General features: G+C 45.9%; 1 protein-coding gene across 6 annotated transcripts in view; it reads right to left on the bottom strand.

Moving 5' to 3' along the window:
* The window catches only part of DRAM1 (DNA damage regulated autophagy modulator 1), a 47,717-nt gene extending 34,469 nt beyond the window's left edge, over positions 1 to 13,248 (bottom strand). For all 6 annotated transcript variants that reach the window (XM_072773349.1, XM_072773350.1, XM_072773351.1 and 3 more), the window contains exon 1: positions 13,086 to 13,248. In XM_072773349.1, coding sequence (XP_072629450.1) covers positions 13,086 to 13,216 — 131 coding nt within the window. In that variant the 5' untranslated portion in view covers positions 13,217 to 13,248. The remainder of the gene's footprint in view (positions 1 to 13,085) is intronic.
* Between the last annotated feature and the right edge of the window lie 346 nt (positions 13,249 to 13,594).

Genomic DNA, 13,594 nt, shown 5'->3' with positions numbered 1-13,594 from the left:
TCAGGTCATGATCTTGGGGTCCTGCGTTGGACCCCCACCCCCACTCCCTGCTCAACAGGGAATCTCCTAGTCTCCCTCTCCCTCTGCCCCTCCCCCTGCTCATGCTCTCTCTGTCTCTCTCTCTCAAATACATAAAATCTTAAAACATAATAATAAAAAATAAAATAAATACAAAACCATACAGGAGAATCAAAAGGTCTTGGTAAATAGCCATTCGTGTGTACTTGTGGAATGAATGAATGAATATCAGTACTAGTGATTAAAAAAAACCTATTAAATATCACTTATTGAGTATTTACTATGTACCAGGCACTGTTAGGTATTTACCATACATCATTTCATTTTACCTTCACAACCTTGTGGTGAGTCTTATTTCAGCCCCAGTTTACTGAAGGAAGAAAGTGGTGCTAGGGAGGTTCTAATTTGTTCATGGTCACAGAGTTATTAAGGAGAGGAATCTACATTCCAGTTATTAAACAAAACACACCCAAACTAGAGTTGCTTATGCCAAGCCCCAAGTCACCAAACTGAGACTTAGAGTTTCACTCTCCTGGAAATAGCATCTTTAACCAGTCATTCAGGAATCACCTGATCAGCATCAGATACATTGTCTGCTGATGACACCCCTGCCTTTCCCTGTAGGGAAAGTGACCTTGCCATAATCAATTGGCTTTTTGCCTAGTATAACTTCCTTGTTCCTGCTCCCTTCTGCCTATACTAGTCTTCTATTTTGTGTAGCTCTTCAGAGCTCCTCCCTAGCTGCTAGACTGGATGCTGTATAACTCATGAATCCATGAATAAAGCCCCTAAGACCTTTTTAAAAAATATTTATTTATTTGAGAAAGAGAGAGATAGTGAGAGAGAGCATGAGTAGGAAGAAGGAGAGGGAGAAGCAGACTCCCCTGGGACCTGAGATCATGACCTGAGCCACAGGCCGATGTTTAACCGACTGAGCCACACAGGTGCCTCAGTAAGATCCATAAAATTGTACTCAGTTAAATTTGTTGTTAATACAATCCAGATATCTGGCAAGGAACGAAGCAGTTAGAATGACTCGGGGTGATGGTAGAGAATGAACACTGATGTGCTGCTAAATGTTTAACAGCTAGCTCGGGAGAGAGCCCAATGTGTAGCATAGGCCAATTTCCATGGTGTAAATGCTCCAAAATGACATCAAAAATCAAGCTGCCAAAATGTAGATCGCTGAACATTGAATTGGGCAGAAAAGTACACATTTGGCTCTCAGGAGCTCATATCAGCTGGCTCTAGCACACTGTGGGGATGAACCATGATGGTAATAGAAAGAGATCATCATGCCTTTCTTGGATACCAGGAAAGTGTAAACCAGGCAAGACCTCATAACTCCTCAAATGCTATAACTGAACTCTAAAACATTCTTGACACATATTTACTACCATAATAAATATGATTTTCATTCAGGATTACTGAGTCTACACCTACCATCAGTGCACGAGTACCAACGGGCTTACATTCCTACACTTGGCACTACGACATAAGCAGTGACCATACTACAAAATTGGGGAAAATATTATTGCACTGCATTCATAACCAGTTGTTTGATTAAATGCAACCATATTTAAAAATTTTTTTATTCAGCTCCACAAATACCATGAAATTTATTGACTCATCAGTAAAATATTTAAGAGATAGCTACCATGTGTTAAAAACAATGAGTCACACATTACCCAATATATCTGGTAAGAATGGTCAGTTTGTGATTTATTTCCAGTAAGTGATTTATTTCCATTAATGGTACCTAACTACATATGGTGAAATTTTGCTCAAGAATATTTCACGAAAATTTTCCAAGCAGCAAATGAAAATGTGACACTTCTAAGAACTTTTAAGAATAAAAGCAAAATTAAACTACTTGAGGCTACCCCAAAATAAAAAAGCATTTGCACAGCAAAGGAAACCATCAATAAATAACAAGGCAACCTACTAAATAGAAGATATTTGCTATGTATGTATATATATATATATATATATATATATATATGATATATCCCATAAGGGATTAATATTCCAAAATATATAAACAGCTTATATACAACTCTGCGCCAAAAAATAATAATCATCTGGTTAAAAATGGGCAGAGGACCTGAATAGACACTTTTCCAAAGACGACATACAAATGGCCAACAGATACATGAAAAGATGTTCAACGTCACTGATCATCAGGGAAATGCAAATCAAAACCATGAGATACCACCTTACACCTGTCAGAACGACTAGAATTAAAAAGACAAGAAATAACAAGTTGTTGGTGAGGATGTGGAAGAGGGGACCCTCATGTACTATAGGTGGAAATAAAATTGGTACAGCCACTGTACCATACTAACAGTATGGAGGTTCCTTTAAAAATTAAAAACAGATTTGCCATATAATCCAGTAATTCCACTACTTGGTATTGACCCAAAGAAAGTGAAAACCTAATTTGAAAAAATATATGCACCTTTATATTTATTGCAGCATTATTTACAATAGCCAAAATATGGGAGCAGCCCAAGTATCTACTGATCGATGAATGGATACACACGATCACACACACACACACACACACACACACACACACACACAATGGACTATTACTCAGCCATAAAAAAGAACGAGGTCTTGCTATCTGCAATAACACAGATGGACCTAGAAGGTATAATGCTAAGTGAAATAAATAAGACAGAAAAATACAAATACCATATTCGTATTTCATCCATATGCAGAATCTAAGAAGCAAAGCAAATGAACAACAAATAAAAAGACAAACAAAAAAGACTCTTAAATACAGAGAACAAACTAGTGGTTGCCAGAGGGGAGGTGTGTTGGGGGGGGGGAATGAGTGAGATAGATTCAGAGTACACTTATTTTGATGAGCACTAAATAATGTACAGAATTGCTGAATCATTATATCGTACACCTGAAACTACTATGACACTGTGTTATTTATACTTCAATGAAAAAAAAAAAAAGAATAGTACAGGGCCACTGGGTGGCTCAGAGAGGTTGAGCATCCACCTTTGGCTCAGGGCATGATCCCAGGGTCCTGGGATCGAATCTCGCATCAGGCTTCTCGCAGAGAGCCTGCTTCTCTCTCTGCCTGTGTCTCTGCCTCTCTCACTCTGTGTCTTTCATGAATAAATAAATAAAATCTTTAAAAAAAAGAATAGTAGTGGTTACCCATTATCATCAATAAAAATGAAAGACTCTTTTACCTTAACATATTTTTAAGTCTCTCAGTCTCTGAACTAATGTCACATCATTAATAAATACCACAGCGCATCTGCCTGATATTAGAATCCAGATGAGCGTAACACCAACAGGGTACCAACAGGGTACCAGGGTTTATTTTTATTTTTATTTTTATTTTTCTAAGCTCAAACTAAATCATCTCACTGTGCAAAGGCAGAGGCAGTAGTATTTGGTTGGCATAGCTACACTTGGGTGCTGACTCAGGAAACTGGAAGAATGAGTAAGAGGAGAAACCAAGTGCCTCCCGATGGTGCAGCGGTGCAGCATCATCTCCCCAGCCAACTCTCACCACGTGATTCTGTACCATGTGGTTCTCGCCCTGCCCCCTTCCAGCTATCTCCTCACCAGCCTCCTGGTGAACGACACACTTTCTGGAAACTGCAACAGAGATAGAAAGTAGTTGTTCATTTGCATACAGCCTAGAAGCTATGGAGGCTTTGTGCATGGACAGTAGTTTCTAGGGTAGGGTTGTGTCTAGGGAATCAGCTTATGACTACATTTCCTGTATTTGCATGTCTGCAAATTCAGTTCACCGTGGAAAATTCCAAGTTGTCTAACCTCCTTCTCCAAACTAATTTATGATTTTACACCAGTGCATGATCACCTGATGCTCAAAAAGGATTGAAAACAATGCAAGGAAGACCTACGTGATAATATAAGCTTGGTGGAATACTGTTCTCAAAATCTCTGGATATAAGTAATTCTGTCATTCCGAAGCCTGGAGTCATGGTTTATGGGGAAGAAGAGAACTGACAAGCTGACGATATGCAAAATTATCTGCTTACCCAGACTGAGGCCTATTAGATTGCCCTAAAATTCTAGAACCATTGCTTGGAAAAATTAATTAGGACTTAGGACCTGAAGACTCTGAATGCAGCAATAAAAGGAGACCACTACTTCCTTTATCTTCACAATATTTAAACAGAATATGTGAAGGGAAGAAGTATGATAATAAAAAATCATTACATTTTATTAGATACTTTTAATTATTATGGCTAACTTTTTAGCAGCTTCATTTGCTGATTATTCTGGAGTGGGAGGCACCACCTAGCCATTTCAACCATTTTTAACTTAAACAGAATTTTCTACTCATAAATGCAAACAAGTTACTCTTTTCTCACCCCACCCACATGCAAATTTCCCCCCTTTCTATGAGTCCAAGTTTCCTTTTTGTTCACCAAAAAAAATAATAATAATAATGAGGCTGTGGGGGAGAGGGAGAGAGAGAATTTTAAGCAGGCTCCACATCTGGCAGCGAGCCCGATGCTGAGCTAGGTCCCACAACCCCAAGATCATGATCTGAGCCAAAATCAAGAGTCAGACACTTCACTGACTGAGCCATCCAGGCGCCCCCTCTCCCAAGTTTTTAAAAATTGTTAAGTATCTCCTAAGCGTGGGGAGCTGTGCCAGGTGATACGGATACGAAGATGAAGAGACATCTCACTAACCTTCAAAAAGTTTAACATCCAACACAAAATTCAAGGATTTGTTGATTCAATACCTTGTTACTGATTGCCTTCAACCTAATGGGTGGATTCTGTGGCGTGGTGACCATAGGGACACAACAGGGAAGGCCACTCCTCTGTGGAACTTATGAACTGCAGAGAACCATCCAAGGGGTCCAGGGGGTCCAGGGTGCTGAATCCCATGAAGACAGGACCCAGGGGGGTGAGGTGCCCCCCGAGACTGGCCCTCAGGGAAGGGCAGCTGAAGAGTGAAGGGGAGGGAGGGGAATGTTCGGGCCAGACACTCATGGGCCAAGGAACAGCAGAGGCCAAGGTCTCGCAGGGGGAGGGTGTGGGAGGCACAGCAAGGAAGGGTGGCTTGAGAGGAGCAGGAAAGGGCGACGGGGATGGGGCTTGGGCAGCCCGGGGGCGGGCCTGAAGGGCTGAGCTCAGGGATGGGCCACATCGCTGGCGGTACTTTTACAGGGTGTTGACTAGAAGAGACTGTGGAGAGGCGGCCTGGACCAATGAGACCCAGAGGAGGCCACATCATTTTAGTTTGTCAGGAGGTGATGGTGCTCAGGCCGTGTGGGAACGGAGCTGGAGGTGATCAGAGGTCAGATCTGGGGAGTTTCCTGACAGGGGTCTCTAGAATCCATCCCTGCTTCACTACAGCTGCTAACAAAAGAAATTTTAAAATTTAACATTTCCTCGGCACTCTCGCATCTTACTTGGCCTTCACAACTTCATAAGGCAAGTACTTATCATCTCCATCTTGAAGGGGAGGAAATTGCATCTTAATAAAGTAATCTGCTCAAGGTCATGGATAGGACATGGGAAAGGCGACCCGGGCAGTGGGAGCTGTCTGATTTCAATGGACACAACTTAGGAACTTGGCCCTGCGGTGCTCTCTTACATTTCTTTTTGTGAAAACATCATTTTCATGTGAGTTTATAGTCCTGTTTAACTATAGCCAGGTTCCCAGCAGCCATTCCTTCTGGAGCCTTTAGGAAGATGTCTTGGGCAGGCCCTGCCTACAACGTGGGGAACTGATGGCCTGAAATGCACTGACTGTCATGTAAGGAAGACTGTTCAGTAGAGCACTTTTTTTTTAAGTCGAAATTGAGTCCTTATTTTTAAAATTGCCAGCCTTGGACCAGTCAGACTTTTGAGCAAAACTCTACTGCCTTTTTAGAAGTAGGAATAACAGGGACACCTGGTGGCTCAGTGGTGGAGCATCTGCCTTCAACTCAGGGCATGCTCCCGGGGTCCTGGAATTGAGTCCCACATCTGGCTCCCCGCAGGTAGCCTACTTCTCCCTCTGCCTCTGCCTATTCCTGCCCCTCCTCCTGCTTGTGCTCTTTCTCTCTCTGTGTCAAAATAAATTAACAAAATTTTCAAAAACAAAAAAGTTTCTTATGGTTTCCTTCTCTCCTTTTTTTCTTTTCCCCCCTCCCCGTATTTTCATCTGTTTTCTTTCTCAGATGCCACATATGAGTGAGATCATGTGGTATATTTGCCTTATTTCACTTAGTATAATACACGCTAGCTCTATCGATGTTGTTGCAAAAGGCAAGATTTCATTCTCCTGGATGGTTGAGTGATATTCTGTTGTGTGTCCACACTACATCATCCTTATCCATTCATCAGTCAATAGGCAGTTGGGCTCCCTCCATAGTATGGTTACTGTTCACAATGCAGCTATAAATATCTGGATTGCACTGTTGTGGTTGAAATGGAAGCAAATGTCACCACTGCCTGAAATGCAATGTAGTCAGTAATCAAAAAAGTTGGTTAGGCAGAAGTCATCAAAAATTATGTAGATACAAAAAAAAATGTGTACACATACACACCACCAGCAAATAAATGTATGCACATTCATTTGCTTATCTGTTGACATAGGCCAAAGACATTATGTAAGTCCCAGCCCGTTGTGTCTCCCTGACATCTACTCTGAACTATCTCATTTCCAGTTTTGGGTTCTTTAAAGTGGAAGGAAATCTTAAAGCAATTTGAGTGCAAAATCCTTCTAGTTTTTACACTTGTCATAAACACTACTAAATAGACTGTAGTTTTTTTCTGAACAACGTCTCTTTTGAATCTTCCCAAAGCATTCAACGGAGTTTTCTTAAAAATTACAATTTTTTTTTGTATTTACAGATCAACAGTTTATGTACAGTGAATTAAATCACATAATTACAATAAAAAATACAACTGGCATAAATTCTTTTGGGAACAAAGACAGATGGCATTGGTGAAACATACAAAGATAGAGGTGAGAGAAGACGGAATGCAGCCCAGAGAGCGGTCAGTGCTGGGAGAAGCTTTCAGAGACCACCGGCTTAAGGGTATTTTTCAGAGAATGAGGTTACCAATTAACCCAGCAAATTAACTGAGGTTGGTTAAGAAAACTTTTACCGGACAGCCCGGATGGCTCAGCAGTTTAGCGCGGCCTTCAGCCCAGGGCGTGATCCTGGAGACCCAGGATCGAGTCCCATATCAGGCTCCCTGCATGGAGCCTGCTTCTCCCTCTGCCTGTGTCTCGGCCTCTCTGTGTGTGTGTCTGTTATGACTAAATAAATAAAAATCCTTAAAAGGGGAAAAAAAAAAAAAAGAAAACTTTTGCTATAGGGAATAGAGCATGCAACTCCTGATCTTGGGGGGTTGTGTGTTCAAGCCCTATATTGGATGGAGAGAGTACTTAAAAAATAAAACTAAGAAAACTTCTTCTATCATCACAAAAAAACCAATGACTTATAAAATTAGCCCTCAAACAAATGTCCTTTCCTATTTAATACTAGCATCTATCCAGTCTCTAGACCAAGGTGGACTAGACCCTTGATAATACAAACAGCAAATGCTTACAGAGAACTTGCATTCTTGGACCAGAGTGTTAATGAATTCTAAGTGAGTTCACACGTTAATTCATGAGGGAGGTGCTATTACCACTAACCAAAAGAAAAGCAGAGGGATGTAACCTGTCCAAGGTCTGAGAGCTGGGGCACGCAGCGGAGCTGGAGTCTAACCAGAGTTGCCTGCTCCAGAGTTGTTCCTTTAGGCCCTGTGGTGGGTAATCAGAGGCTATAAATATTCAACAGTGTAAGTCAAACTGGCTACACAGCGAGGTTGCTAATCTTGTGAAACGTGGAGAATTTCATGAAGTCGACAGAAGTGGTATTGGAGAAAAGGCTGGACCAGCCGCCCAAGTTAGTGGACAGGGAGCGCCAGCAGAGCCGGGGGCGGCCGGAGGAAAGTTGTCAAGATTAACTGCACAGGTGTGACTAGCGCAGGCCTGTCCCTCACAATCATCTCAGCACTCAACCCATATTGACACAGCATCTGGCACCGTCACAAACACAAGGGATGCAGCACAGAACAGACCCTCAGTCTCTACCCTCACGAAACTTACATTTTGTGTGAGAAATAGACAATGATCAAGATCAATATCTTTACACACAGGTTAAGAATGGTCAGGGGAAAAAGTGAAGTCATTTCTGCAAAAATGAGCCTCTTCATATCTCCCTTCAAAAGACAACTGTGAAATCAAGGACTTTACACTACACAATCAAAAAACTGTGTTGGGAGAAAGATATACCCTTCCCTTAAAAAATCCACACCTGAAAAAAAAATCCACACCTGAAAAAAAAATCCACACCTGAATTATTTTAAAATTTTTGTTTATCATATAAAAATTTTTATCTTTTCCTTTTGTTTTGTTCATTACAAGATGGGTTCATTATAATGAATATTGTTCATTGTTAGAACTAGCACCTAACTGGGATGATAACCTACGTTTTGTGATTGTTAACCAAGTGAAAGATAAAATAACTTCCCTAATTTTTAGTTTCATTTTTGGAATTAAAGATCCAACCTCTTTTACTTTGTTTATGACGCCAGTTTGGTCTTCGTTTTAAGGTCTTAACTCTAGGTGACCCGGTTTTCTGCCACCAACCACTCAGCAGGTTTGTGGTCAAGAGGAGGAACAACAGGAGTGGCCGACGACCACAATCTACCCAGCAAACCGTACTTACACAGAAAATTGAGTCTAGGTCAATAAAAGCAACCAGGATGCAGAACTGACAAAACCTTAAAAATAAAGGGCCACAGAATAAACGGGAAGCACAAGACACAGGCCAAAAAAGAAGATGTAAGAGAGAGTGGCTGATCAGCTGGAAGCAGTTGATAAGTACAACTGATTCAAGATAGCTTGAGAGATTCCGTCACAGAGGGAACGTTAGAAACTATAACAAATTAAGGATAATTGTGCTCAAGAATGTGGGTGTGGCCTTGTAAACAGTTACACTAATCCTCTGAGTTTGACTTTTACTTGTTTTGACATCCTTGCATTAGTGGCTTTGTAATGCAGAAACATTGCACTATGCTATTCCAGCTTGTTTAGTGGCTGTTTGAATCTCATGTTTCTAATTTAATTTTTGATAGGAAACCAGTCTGCATGGCTAAGAATATATACATACAATAAGGCATCCAGGCTCAGAAATGTTGCCTTTGGGAGGGACTGGGTAAAAGGCACATCGGCCCTTTCTGCATTATTGTTTTATTCCTATATGTAAATCCACAATTATCTCAAAATAAAAAAACTAATTTTAAAAAGTATAGCATACGGCACAAAGTCTTATTCCCACCCTCTTGTCCATCTGCTAAAGCCCTGTTGACCATGAGCTCCTTCCTCAGTCATACGCAAACCACTTTTATTCATTTCCTTACAAGCAAAGACAGGAATACACTATTACTCCCTGTACCTTTCACCTCCACGTCATTCCCCCCACTAACGGTAGCATGTTTTGTTCTGCATCTTGCTCTTTTCCATTTAACAACATATTGGAGAATTTTCCATACTGATGTGTTAATTTTAAAAGTATTCTATGTATAGAGAGCTTTCCTTTGACCTATTCTTTGGATAAACCACATTTATTTTGCCAGTCCTCTTTGATGGAAATCTGCATTGCTTCCAGCCTATTGTTATTAAAAGCAATGCTATAAGTAACCTTGCAGGTATATTTTTGTCATTTTGATAGATGCCAAAATCCCTCCATAGAGACTGAATCTATTTACAGTCCCACCAGGAACATATGAAAGCCTGTTTCCCCAATAGTCCCACCATAAAATGTGTTATCAAACATTTACGTTCCTGCCAATCCATCAATGAGGTTTTTTAAAATATTTTATTTATTTAATCAAGAGAGACACAGAGAAAGGGAGAGGGAGAAGCAGGCTCTCTGTGGGGAGCCCGATGTGGTACTCCATCCCAGGACCCCGGGATCATGACCCAGCCAAAGGCAGACGCTCAACCACTGAGCCACCCAGGGGTCCCAGCATCAATGAGTTTTAATTTGAATTTTCATTTCATTCATGAAGTTGAGCATCTTTCTACGTATAAGAACTCTTTGCCCATTTCTCCAATGTGCTGCAGAGCAACAACGTTATAAGAAGATAATGTGTTGAGGAAGCGGAATTTGAATGTTACATTGGAAAGACGTCCTCCCAGGATTAGTTATTTAAAATGCAGTGACTCAAATAAATAAATAAATAAATAAATAAATAAATAAATAAATAAATAAAATGACTCTTAATGGAAGTGTTCAACACTGTTGGGGTGCCTGGGTGGCTCAGTCGGCTAAGAGGCTCTTACTTTTGGCTCAAGTCACAGTCTCAGGGTCATAGGACTGAGCACCTCAGAGGGCTTTCCACTCAGCAGGGAGCTCCACTCTCTCCCGCTGTCCCTCCCTGCCCCTTGCACACGTGAGCACTTGCTCTCTCTCAAATAAATCTTTAAAAAATAAAGTTTTCAACGTTATTAAAAAATAAATTAAGTGTTTAAAATTAAGAAATGTCAGAATATCAGATTGGCTGAACAATGCCATCATATAAAAAGGGGAGCATCCTGAACACATTACAGTCACAGATCAATGACCAATGATCTTATGAAGTCCTCCCTAAAGGAATAGCGGCCCAGGTGGATGAAAATATCAAAGATGAATGCCCAAGAAATATAAAATCAACCAATATTGAAAGCCCTCATGAAGGACACCTGGGGGGCTCAGCGGTTGAGTGTCTGCCTTCGGCTCAGGGCATGATCCTGGAGTCCCAGGATCGAGTCCCACATCAGGCTCCCCACAAGGAGCCTGCTTCTCCCTCTGCCTGTGTCTCCGCCTCTCTGTATCTTTCATGAATAAATAAATAAAATCTTAAAAGGAAAAAAAAGAAAGAAAGCCCTCATGAATCTTATATTCTAGTGAAGGAAGACATAATCTGAGGAAATCATATAGTTTCTTAGAAGACGACAGAGCCATGGTAAATGGACTAGATATGGGGAACCGGGGGGGCAAGCATGCACTTTAGCAGGGCAGTAGGGTCCCCAGGGTTTGGAGGGGGTGTAAGGGAGGAAGCCGGCTGCCACCGGGAGGAAGAGCTCTCTGGCAGAGATCAGGAGGCAGTAGGCACCCAACAGCTCCCGACACAGAGAGGAGGCCAGTGCCCCGGGAGGGAGGAGGGCGTGAGGTCGGGGGCACTGGGACACACCGCTGGTGGAGACAAGTTATAGGAGGACAAGCTCAACCCTCCTGCCAGCAAGACTCCCATCACTCCCCATCCAAGTCTTGTCTTTGCCGCAATGCCTGGGTTGGGCAGGAGGTGCAGACAGTACCTAATGCTCCAGCTGGACCAGGGGTCATGGGGGAGGGGGGGAGGGGGTTTGGAGGTGGTGGGAGGGGTGGGGGGACTAGGGGGTAGGGGGGCTGGGGTGCTCATGCCCTAAGAGTCCCCACCATGGGGCCGGGGGCAAGCAGAACATGTGTCCACTGTTTGCAGGCTGCTGGCCCCTGGCGTCCAGGTGACAACTCTGGCCTTTCTCTCCTAGAATCCCTGCTTTTCCAAAGGCCGCCTCGCCTTGTGAAGTTTAACACCAATTCTTAGGACCGCCTGTGATGTGAGCATCTTCCCAGAGGGTTGTCTTGTCAGGTTCACATCTCCATTTCTAAATGTCTTCCATTTTAGGACCACCTTGGGGTGCTCTTCATCACAACTGGTGGGACATCTCCACAAAGACTCGAGCCCTGCTGCTGACCCTCTCCACCTCCTCCCCTGCCAATGACTATCAGGTACTCTCTGATCCTGACCTGGAGATCTGAGACAGACACAGCTACCATTTTCTCAATAAAAAGCATCGTAGGGAGAGAGAGAGTCCTCCGGTTTCCAGGAGCTGGAGGGGATCTGTCAGCTTCAGAATCAAGAGAAGAGAGGCAACGCCAGGCGGGACTGAGATGAGTCTCTGAGAAAGCAAGTCTGGGTTTCTGCAAGGAAGTCTCCTGGGTGCGTGGACACCCCCGGAAGGGGGCCAAACCGGCACCCTGACCTGCTGCCGCACTGCTCTCCTCCTTGCCTCACACTCTAGTCTCCCGTTGCCTCAGCTCCCCTTCCCCTTCCTCGCCCACAAACACTACAGAGCCCTGCTCACAGCGCAGCGGCTGGGCTGCACCCCGAGGAAGCCCTACCGGCTCTGGAGTCCCCAGATGCTATCAAACCCTGGTTGTCACCTACTTTCTCATCTCAGCAACCAGCGCAGGTCGCAGGGCTTGGGCAAGGCTGGAGGGCGCCAGTGCTTCAGGGATGTCCATTGCACCCCCACCCCACCCCACCCCACCCCACCACGGAGCTGGGAGCCGACTGAAGGGGACCGGGCCGCCGGGGCCCTGATGAAGTGACCCCTCAGGGACGGCAGAAGCTGAAACTCATGAAAAAAGAAGCGGTGTGACGACGACGACGCAAGAGCTGTCAGGAAGCTGCCGCCAATATGAGGGCTCTGACCTGGGGGGCGCGGTCCCCCGAGGGATCTCGGCCGGGCGCCCAGAGACCTGGGGTGACACAGCCTGGGACGGCTGTGGGTGTGAACTCGGCTTCCCCGACCCTGCTGATGACATCGGAGTCACACCGGTGCGAGCTCCACGTCTGCTGGTTCTGTTTCTTGGCAGGACGAGGAAGCCGGCGTCGTCAGGGTCGTCCGGGTCGTCCGGGTCGTCCGGGTCGTCCGGGGTGCTGGCCGTGGAAGCGGGAGGCGCGCGCCGCCCCAGCGCACCCCTGCCTCTGCGGCTCACGAGGGGCGGGCGGCAGCCGTCGGGCCCACGCCCCAGCCCAGCCCGCCCGGGGAGCGCCTCCGGCCGAGGTTCCAGTCGGTCCGAGCCCCTCCGCACGCGCCGGCTCCGGGCTGGCGCTCGGGGTCACGTCAGGACCGCGGGGCTCTGCGCCCCCGCCCCCGCCCCCGCCCGCGCCTCCCGAGCCCAGCCGAGCCGAGCCGAGCCGAGCCGAGCCGAGCCGAGCCGTCGCGGCCGCCCCTCTCTCCCCGCCCGCCCGCCTCACCTGATGTACGGGAGGAAGGGGTTCACGTGCCCCGACAGCACCGCGACCACGTAGGAGATGATGAAGGCGGCGGACGACCAGGTCACCAGGAGGAAGGGCACGAAGGCCATTCCCCTCAGGAAGCACAGCATCGCGCGGCCGCCAGGAGGGCGCGGGGCCGGGGGCGGGGGGCGCGGGGCCGGGGCGTCCCGGGGAGCCGGGCGGGGAGCGGGGCGGGGCCGCGGGAGCCGCGCACGGGCTGGGCCGCAGACGGCGGCGGGACGCGAGGCTCCGCGACGGCGGCGGGGCCCGGCCCCGGGGGAAGCGCCGAGAGCCCAGCGGGCGCGGAGGCGGGCGGCCGGGGTGGGTGGGGCGCGGGCGGCCCCGGCTTGTTGCGAAACCCGTGAAGTCACAAAGCGGCGGCCCCGCGGGCTCGGAGGCGCGCGGAGACCTCCCCGCGGACGCGACGTGGGGGCGGCGGGGACGCGGCCCGGCTCCTTTCGCTTTTGGTTCGGACTCGGCCGGGGTCG

This window comes from Canis lupus, chromosome 13 (assembly GCF_048164855.1).
Source record: "Canis lupus baileyi chromosome 13, mCanLup2.hap1, whole genome shotgun sequence".
Taxonomy (NCBI): Eukaryota; Metazoa; Chordata; class Mammalia; order Carnivora; family Canidae; genus Canis; species Canis lupus.
The sequence above is the reverse complement of the archived record's forward strand: the minus strand, read 5'-3'. Positions and strand labels throughout refer to the sequence as shown.